This window comes from Cololabis saira, chromosome 11 (assembly GCF_033807715.1).
Source record: "Cololabis saira isolate AMF1-May2022 chromosome 11, fColSai1.1, whole genome shotgun sequence".
Lineage (NCBI taxonomy): Eukaryota > Metazoa > Chordata > Actinopteri > Beloniformes > Belonidae > Cololabis > Cololabis saira.
Window position 1 is genome coordinate 16,682,511 of NC_084597.1, and position 10,437 is coordinate 16,692,947.

Consider the following 10,437-nt stretch of genomic DNA (forward strand, 5'->3'; position numbering starts at 1 on the left):
AACAACTAAAATGTGTGATGGTGGTAAAGAGCAAGCACAAAGATTAGGTATAAACCCAAACGTCAGGGGCATTGTTGGAGAAATGTTCATGCCATGGAAAAGATAACTTCCTATCTGAGATTTGAAGCAGCCACCCGCTTCAGAAATAGGAAAAAAATGGACTTCCTAAACCCCAGCGGGAGAGCCGGCTGCTTTCCTGTGACTCATGCCAGACAATAACAGACATCTCAAAACACACTGTTTTCAGAAAAAGTGAAAAGGAAAAAAAGAAAAGCTGTCACAATAGTGGAAAGATTAAGCATCTGAATGAAGCCCGCTAACATTAACTTCGAACTGCGTCCACGCAAACCAGACCGTAGCGACGGCATGACTGTGAATAAAATATTGCTTTTTTTTTTAAGTAACTCGTTGGCAAACTAGAGCTTTCAGCTGAAATAATAATAATAAAAAGATACAGTCATCACAGGAAAAGCTCCGTATAGTCAAAGTAATTCAGTTCTCCAGCAACGCCTGTGAAGACAGTGTCCACATATGGTTTCTTGTGCCATATGCACATGAGTGCTGGATGGTATTTCTTTTATAACAATCTGGAAAATTGCCTCCCTTGATGAATGCACTTTCCTCCCAGACTTTGATGTCTGAACCAGACATGGCTGCACTAATGTAAGGGAAATCCTGGGCATCTCAGAGGCATTTCCTCTCTGCTGCTCTCACACAGCGAAGACGCTGCAACTCAAACACACAAGTCAGACTTTCCACGTCTATTTTAGGCCTTTATCTGTTTTTTTATAGATATGTGCAAGCTCAATTCCAGAAAGGTTGAGACGCTCCGTAAAATGCATATTAAAATGCAAAGCAATGATTTGTTAATCTCTTAAAGCCATATTTTATTCGCATTGGAGCATAGAAAAACATATGAAATGTTGAAAGTGAGCCATTTTAACTTTTTGTGAAAAATATTCGTTAGTTTTGAATTTGATGGCAGCAACGTGTCTTAAAAAGTTGAACAATCAAAGGCTGGAAATTGAATTCCTACTAAAATAAAAATACTAATAAATAAAAACACCTGGAGGCACATTCCACAACTAATAAGGTCAACAACGCGTGGGTATAAAAACATCTCCAAGAGACTCTCAGAAGCGGTGCTTTAAGTGGGCCGGTACGCACCGGTATCCAGTACCGACACTTTGAGGTGCTTTTATTTTATATCTTTATTTTTTCAATGATATTTTCCATGCCATGTTAACCCCATGGAGGTTAAAGTTAATAAACGTGGCTCCATGACACTGTGAATTTGGCTCATGTGGATTTGATTTAGAGCTGGCTTTGTTCTTTGTAATTTCTGTACAATAAAACGATAGGCATACTGTATACATATCACTCATGTTTCTGTCCCATGTTATTATGATAGACGTCAGGTCAATAGGGGGAGTACTGGCACTTATTTTTTTCCACTTAAAGCACTGCTCAGAAGTAAAGGTGGGCAGAGGTACATTTATCAGCAAAAAAACTGTGAAAGTGTAAGGCCCCGTTTACACGGGGCAAAAACTGAGGCGTTTTCATGCGTTTTGGCCGTTCCTTTACACGAAAACGGAGGTCAAAGCCCCCAAAAACGATCATTTCTGAAAACTCCGGCCAAAGTGGAGATTTTCAAAAACTCAGTTTTCACGTTTGCGTCTAAACAGAGAAAACGGAGGAAAACGGAGATTTACGTCACATTATGCAACAGAAACGTCACCAGCAGCGTCATGAATGCGACCTGTGTTTACAATTTGTTTGGCCACCGTCAATATTTTCTTTTATTTTACCTGTTTTAAATTCTCTCAGACTCTCGTTCCGTCTTGGAAGTAAAGCCTGAATTATGGTCCCGCGTTAAATCGACGCAGAGCCTACGGCGTAAGGTACGCGGCGATGTGCGCCGTACGGTGTGCGTCGCCGCGTACCCTACGCCGTAGGCTCTGCGTTGGTGTAACGCGGAACCATAAATCAGCCTTAACTGGAAGTTACACGTGTCATTTGTTGATGTTTCTTCCAGGATTCTGATTGGCTGGCATGACGTTAACAGCGTTTTCATGCGAGTCCGTGTAAACGAGGATATTTTTGAAACGGAGAGGGGAAAATATCCGTTTTTGTAAATACCCGGCTACGTGTAAACGTGGCCTAAGAATGTGTACCCTTTAAATATCTCATCTACTCTGCATAACATTGTCAAAAGATTCTGAGAATCTGAAGAAATCTCTGTGTGCAAAACTGTCAGAGAAGTGACTGTGCAGGTTTAGGAACACGTTCAGCAATCGCAGGCTAATAATAACATTTGTTGTGCCAATCGACCAATGCAGACAAAAGCTATATCATGCAAAGAAGGTACCTACAAAGATGCAGACAAAAAGAAGAGAGCAGGACGCAGGAAGGCTGCTATTCTCTCTGAGCCACAGCTGATTTGTCATGAATAAAATATTGCATCATGGTGTAATGGTCACTAATCCTCACGCCAGCACATTCTAACGGTTAGTGACACAGATGTTGATGAAACCGGAGAAACCTTGATGATTATTTCAGCAGGCATGGAAAAAAAAAATCTCTGACTGACACTTCTGTACCAGGGGATCCAATCACAGCCGAAAGCTTCAGCTGGACAATGAGACTGATCACTCAAGCACATCTCAGTTCATGGTTACACAATGACGGGCCTCGCACCGTGCCACCAGTGTCTCTTATGTTTACAACAAACTTCTCATTCCTCCAAGGACACACAGGAAATTAGCATTCACTGTAACCCTGGCAACACGCAACCCTTTGAGCATCATCAGGCTTTTACTAGCCAGCGAGGGTTTCGAGCTTACACTTGATCTCACAGTCTTGTTTGCAAGGAGATCAAGGTTAACGTACATGTGTCATCCACAATGTCAGCTTTTGTAAGCATAGGATATGTTAGCTTGTTAACATTCCACCTCTTGCTGCAAGAACACCGACCGAACCAGGAAAGCCGGGGGAAGGGGGTTGCATAGGGCGACAAGCCAGAGAGGGGGGGGGGGGGGTATTTTCCCTCTCAGACTGAGTCTGAGTGGGACAAGCCTGACCCCATTCCCGTCTTTGTTCCTGTGACACTGCAGATTCCTGGACTCCAGGACCGAGTCTTTGTGAAGGCAAAGGGGGTGAGGACCTGACCAGCTGGGCCAAAAGGACAGACCATCAGCTTCATGAAAGAACCAGCCTCTGCAGCGCAGACTGAACAACATCCCTGTCTGCGTCTGTGAAACACTAAGTGTATTGATTTCCAATGATGTGATTGGAACCAGGGCTTTGCATAATGTTCCAGCGCCGCAAGAGAAACGATTCCAGACAGTCTCTAAACCACCTTATTATGTGTCGATGCCACTCCCTGCTGTTCACCAAAGCCACAGATATGTTGCTGCGTGTTTTTTTTTCCTCCTTTTTTCTCTGGATTAATCACTCATCATTTAAGCCAGATGCTGAAGTATTACTGCCATGATATTAAAAAAGAGAGAAGAGAAGGGAAGAGAAAGTTACCAGATAATGAAGACGAGTTCTCTTCTTCTTCATTGTTGTCATTCAAAGACAAAACAAGCTGCTCATCAAAAACCTTAAAAAAAAAACAGAACAAACCTCAAAATCGAGAATGCCTTTGAGAAAAATTAAGTTCAGTTTACTTTAAACTAGGGCTGGGCGATATATCGAGATTTTAATATATATCGATATATTTTCAAACGCGATATGGTACGAGACAATATCGTTTATATCGATTAAAAAAAAAAAGAAAATATTTAATTTTGATATAGCTTATTTTGTGACAAATTGACTTGAATGTTTTATTTGAGATTTGCACAAATGCTTCGTTATTTGCACAACTATCAACCTCAGTGGAAAAGTCTGCCTGTTACTGTCTACATTGTATTAATTGTACAGTGTATTTTAATTTAATTGTTATGCAGGAAAGGGATATTTGTTTTATTTTATTCAAGAAGCATTTTTATTCTATATATGCAGGCAGTTTATTTTTATTTCATTTGTTTTATACATTTTGATATTGTGCAGACCTCTGTTAATAAATGTACCTGTGTGACATTTGGCACGAGGCTTTGTATTAAAACTGACTGTTTTTTTAAGGGTTTGCCTCAGAAAAAAATGAAGCTAACAGAGATGCTATGCTATAATGCTTTGGGGGAAACCCCAATTATGGCACAGAAAAAATATCGATATATATCGAGTATCGCCATTCAGCTAGAAAATATCGAGATATGACTTTAAACGCATAAACACATGATTAAACACATAAAACAAACCTAAAAGGCAAAATTTTGACAGCTTTTTTTTACAGCGTCACTGCACCGCGTATGAAAGTGAAAGTGTATACTCACGTTGTCCACCAGCACATGTTTGTCCACGTGGAGCTCCTTGCTGAAGCCTGTGCCAAAAAAAAAAAAAAAAATTACTTACACAAATGTTCTTACATGAACATGAAACACTATTCCGAACGAGTTGAGTGCACGGCACGAAATCCGACTCTCGGAACTAGCCAATGAGACTGCTCCCGTCCAAACCAGCAGGTCCAGAGGAAGAGCACATACCTCCCACTGGGACGCCATTGCATCAGGAGGATTAATGGACGGCCACTGGAGTAAGGACAGGGTTAAGGTCAATACTGAGGTGCACTTCCTGCCTCCCTTTATGAGTCAATACCACCGCCTGCCATCTCTAAGGTTACCATACTGGCAGGGCACAGGTTGAGGGAGAGATGCTCAACGAGGCTACAACCATGTAGGTGTTCAGAAGTCTCTCTCTGTGTGTGGCTGCATGCAGTGGTGGACAATAACGGAGTAAATTTACTTGAGTACTGTACTTAAGTACATATCCAGAGGATTTGTACTTTACTTGAGTATTAGATTTCTTTGGTACTTATTACTCTTACTTGAATACATTTCCAAGACAAGTATTTTTACTTTTACTCAAGTAAATTTCTAGGAAGGTTGAAAAGTACTCGTTACTTTCAGGTCTGCTCTTTTTTCTTCTTCCCTAAAATCCTATTTTTAGACAGACATTGGGAGACAGTTTGTTATGCTCTATATTGCTATATTGTACTGGTACATGTCCTTCCTGTAAAGTTAAGTGACTTTAACATTGAGTTATTGAAAGCAGAGATGTAGTTTTTTGTAAAGCAGTGGTCTTTGAGGGGGATCCAGACTTAGTTGGATGGTGCAGGTTCATTTGGTTTCAGTTCATGATTGTTAATAAACTCTGCATCATGTGCTGTCCTCTTATGATCCCATTCATTTGATTTGTTTTTTTGTGTTTCTGCAGGTTTTATATAACATTGTGGTTCTAAAAGCAGCACATCAGTGCAGCTGGTTTCAAAGAGTTAATTCTCAGAAACAATAGTTAAAAGATCCTTAAATAAATTTTGAAAAAATATAGTAATTTACTGATGTGGAAAATAAGAAATTTACTCTTACTCTTACTTTTACTTAAAGTACATTTAAAAGCATTTACTTTTTGATACTTAAGTACCTTTAAAAGCAAGTAATTTTCTACTCTTACTCGAGTAATATTTTGACTGAGCTACTTTTACTTGTAACGGAGTAAATTTTGACCAGTAGTATTTGTACTCTTACTCAAGTACTGGGGTCGAGTACTCTGTCCACCTCTGGCTGCATGCCAGCCTGAGCATGTCACCTCCACCTCAAGGAGAAAGAAATAACAATCCACCTTTAAAGTTTCCTCTTGATTCTGAGAGGAAGAGCAAATAAATATACGGAGGAGAACTCCTTTTATGGTGCAAGTTAAAAGTGTTTTTCTAGTCTCTCCTGGCTGTAAATGATGGATGTCTGACTCTGCGAAGGTTTGCACAAGTGAATCTGTGGTTGTTCATTTTCCACTGCACCGCATTGAAGTCTCTGCACTCTCACACTGTCGCGCGAAGACGATGCTCGTGATGTGTCCGTGCACGCAAGGCGGTGTGATGGCAATACGAGGGGATGAAACTAATAATTATCCGATGAAATGCATGATCCTTTGATTATTATTTTTAACACATCACACATTTATTCAACCTCCTGGGTGGCAGGAAAAATGGCCATCAACATTTTCCGGAGTCGGTTTCATCCGAGACAAAAAAACAACAAAACAAACAAATGTAATCAAGTCGGGATCACAGAGAACGCAGAGGAGCAGCACGGAGTGATGGATTCATAGTCGAGTACATGTGCGTCCTCGTGTCTGGACTTTTTTTTTCCCTTCACAGCTTGAGTTACAACAGCTCACAGAACGTACATGTGACAAATTTGAGGGCTAACGACGGACACAGGTAATACACGTGTCTGGAGCGAGCTCATCCATCTCTCACGGACGGGTGTCGCCAGTATCCAGGGACTCAATAGCAACCGATAAGCTATTACATACATGTATAGGTAACAAGAACTGGAGCTGGTGCGAGCGTTCTTTTATTCATGTCAGATATTTATGACAAAGCGTTTTGTTTAGTCACATTAAAAAAAACTAAACAATCCTGCAGGTAGGTTTGGAGTTAATAAAAAGGCCACTAGATGTGACAGATGTTATTACCTTCATCATTTAGATTACCTTCATCGTTGTCTCTCTCGTTTTCATCAGCATCCGCTCTGAGAGCAGCGATCTTGAACAGAAACAAATGTGTTGTTATCCTCCAACACAAGCAAAAACACAAGCAATAATTTAAAATAATTAAGGATTATCCTGGTATCCTGGTACAACTATACTAAGATAAAACATCGAGACATGATATCGCCTGGGCTGTTTGCTCTGGTTTGATATCACCTGTTTGAGGACACCGGGGTCTTTCAGATGTTCTCGAAGGCGCACGATACTCTGCTGAGGGCAGCTGTCGCAAGCCTTGCGTGAAGTGAGGGTGACAGAATCTGTCCGCGGACAAAACCTCAGCATGCTGGAGCTGTTGGCCCACAAGCACCAAACACCAGGCAGGGGCCCGACTGGAGGTCCCGGAGGGGGGCTGATGAAAGGGAGAGGCAAATGTGAGCATACTCTTTGACTAGAGAACATGACACAGGGAATTTAAAGCAGCTCTTTAACTAGTCAATTTTAAAGTTAGGGTAAGCAATTTCTGGACTAGACAGGAGATGGTGAGGTAAAAAATCCTTTACCCTGACTTTACTGTGTGTGTACAGGTGATTTCACAGAGAATTAGCCCCATTATCACATAAGATAAGATAAGATAAAATAACATAAGATAAGATAAGCCTTTATTTCTCCCTCAGTGGGATTACGAATTACGAAATATAGACAGTATATACAGTACATTGCAATGGAAATAAAGTAGTGCAAAAGACAAAAAAGACAAAAAACAGTCCAAAGGAGTAGAATGTGTGTGAGGTAGACAAACAGATTTTGCACATATGGTATTGCACATCTTGTTATTGTTATTGCACGTGTTAGCAGGCCTGGTTGTAGAGTCTACATTCTACATGTGTTATCTTATTAGTTTATCTGAGCCAACAGGTTAAAAGCAGGGTTCATCACTGCAGATGGAAATGTTGAAAGAAAATTTTGTCGACATGTCTTTTTCTAACAATTCATTCAACAAATACCTTTTGAATGGCTCTTCTATGAAATTAGAAATTTTTAATTTAGGTGCATGGATTGACTGGATGGTGATCAGAATCAGCCAGAAACTGAATTTTGTTTCCGATTAGTTCTAACTGATATTGGCTCATATGATTACTGATATATAAATGCAGCAGCTTTGGTGCTTATGAAACTACTAAATTATCTTTTTTTGTTTGTTTCTTTGCTTTTTTTTCGACCAAAGTCAGTGAGGACATCATGATGACACACCCAACAGGGAATATGTTGAGGAAGCGTTAGATTCGGACTACAGAAAAGCAAAGAAAACAATCACCTGTAGGGGAAAGGTAACCCATATAGGAAACCAAACAAAAAAATTTGATTCAATAAACTTAATCTTACACAACAAAAAGCATGTTCAGCATCACCCGCTCAGTATGTTCAATGCTGTGAAGCTAAGAAAAGCTAAGAGGCTAAAATAACAGCTACTCGAGCAAATAACCTGGGGCCTCATTTATAAAAGAGTGCGTAGGATTCATACTAAAAGTGTACGTGCGCACAAAAGCCAAAAATGGCGTGCGCACAAAAAAATCCTGATTTATAAAACCGTGTGCACGCACATCTGCACGCAATGTTCGCTTTATAAATCACAGTCCAGCTGGAAGGTTGCGCACGTGAATTCGCCTCATATCCTGCCCTCTACACGCCCACATTATACAATAAATGGTAATTCAAACTACTTGATGACTGTATTTGCATATAAATGAGCCTGCTGAGCATGCGCAGCGGCTTCCTGCAGCCTGTTTCTGCTGTGTGTTGGGATGAATGAGACGTGTCGACGCTTCCACATAGATATTGGCAGGTAGGATGATTTAACAGATGAAAATACACCGTCAGATCACGCTTCCACATAGATAAATGTTGATGTCTATGTGGAAGCATGATCTGACGGGGTATTTTCATCTGTCAAATCATCTTACCTGCATTTATCTATGTGGAAGCGTGATCTGACAGGGTATTTTCATCTGTCAAATCATACTACCTGCCGATATCTATGTGAAAGCGTGATTTGACGGTTTTTTTTCTTCCGCCGAAACGTCGTACACATAGATCTATGTGGAAGCCCATTCTGACTTCCTGCTGTTAAATCGTCTATTTGCATGAAAAAGCCTTTGAAAAAAAAAGAAACTGAGACAAAAGAAACGGGGATCGTACGGTAGTATTTCCTGCCGAGGTAGGACAACTCGGCAGAGAAGTATATTATTTCCTCCTACGGGTAGGACGATTCGCGGAGGTAGGACAACTCGACAGAACACCGGCTTGGGTGTACATGGATCTATAAGTCTGATATGTGATGACATTAAAAGTATGACAAGAATCTGGCTTCATTTCACCACCTCACCGCCTGCGTCGCCAATTCCCCATATCTTCAAAATGTTCGTGCGCGAGGGTCAGGGTTGGCGTAAAGATACGCACATTTTTCTGCTGTTTTTTTTTTTTAATCCCAACCTTTGCGTAGAAGGTGGCGTGCGCATCTTTCAAGCCCTGATTTGTGCGCAAGCAAGCTTTATAAATGAGGTCCCTGCAGCGTCCGTTATCTTTCATGGCTCATGAAGTTAATGTGAATGTTACAGTTGTAAGGAAGAAAATCAAAAATGGTCAAAACTGCCATTTACAGATTTAAGACGTTTAAGAAAACTGTAAATCCAAATAAATCCACCTCACTGCAGGGTCGTATTCATAAAACTTGTTTTGGGATTCCTTTGCCATGTGCTGATTGCTGGCGGTGCAGTATTTCCAGCGGTTTACCCTCTTAAACCTTGAGGTAACAATTTAAATCTTAGTCCATATTGTAACAATTTTTTGTTAATATGCTTTTATATTTATCGATACATTCATCTAATTATTTCCAGTACTTTGACTTTTAATGAACCTGGTGAAGTTAATTCTTTGATTAAACTTAGTGTTTTTTCAGATTAATTGACGCGATATTTCCCTTCAACCCCCGGCCGCTGCTGAAATGCCCCCTGAAAAACGTTTTATTGCATTTTGAACCAACTTTACTGTGCATACCAAATGCAGTGGCATTCAGTTTGCAGCCCAAGCTGATTTTAGCTGTTGTTTACAGCCTAAGCGAAGGGGGATTCTGTGTTTCGAGTCCTGTGTTTTGCGTCACAGTCAGAGTTTATTTGAGTTTACATGTAAATACGTGATTTCAGCAGTGAAAATAACAGGTTTTCTTGTGAGAGACGGTTTTAACCACAATATTGAACTGCTTGATGTTTGCATGAGTAGTCGCGCGCACTTGGATCAGGCTTTGTTTTTATGAACTTTGTTTTTACGAGCTATGATAAAAAATATCACATAAAGTTATGACAGAATGACAAGGTTAGTACATGAAGCTTCAGGTGTTAGTCCATATAAGAAAAAGGGAACCATATCATTCTATTACAGGTCTGATATGTAATTTTGATTACTTTTCATATTGATCAAACTCCAGTGAGCATCCTATTTGCCCCCTACCCCACAGGGCTGACCCCCACCTGGGGATGGATCAAGTGGAAACATATTAACCTTCGAGTTGAAGCCAAACTGGAAGTAAGAATAGTTGCTGTTCCGTGAACGACCAGTAGGGGCTGGCTCTGAAAGCAATTTCCACAGACCACCATGTTAAAATGTCCAACTTTGTCATATAAATAAACATATTTACAGCATTGTTTTATATGTAAACAAACTCATTAACTTATAATTAGGAGGGTGGTCTTTTGTTTTACAGTCAGCATTACCAATGGCAAGCTGTCATTGAGTTTGCTAATTAGCATTTAGCACTGTATTAACCAGAGTTATAATAGTTTTTAATTT

General features: G+C 40.3%; 1 protein-coding gene across 5 annotated transcripts in view; it reads right to left on the reverse strand.

Annotated features, from left to right (window-relative positions):
* The window catches only part of arhgef28a (Rho guanine nucleotide exchange factor (GEF) 28a), a 48,145-nt gene extending 41,148 nt beyond the window's left edge, over window positions 1-6,997 (reverse strand). For all 5 annotated transcript variants that reach the window (XM_061733820.1, XM_061733818.1, XM_061733819.1 and 2 more), the window contains exons 1-4: window positions 6,811-6,997; window positions 6,598-6,649; window positions 4,380-4,426; window positions 3,532-3,604 (exon numbers count right to left, since the gene is read on the reverse strand). In XM_061733820.1, coding sequence (XP_061589804.1) covers window positions 3,532-3,604; window positions 4,380-4,426; window positions 6,598-6,649; window positions 6,811-6,936 — 298 coding nt within the window. In that variant the 5' untranslated portion in view covers window positions 6,937-6,997. The remainder of the gene's footprint in view (window positions 1-3,531; window positions 3,605-4,379; window positions 4,427-6,597; window positions 6,650-6,810) is intronic.
* Window positions 6,998-10,437: the final 3,440 nt, after the last annotated feature.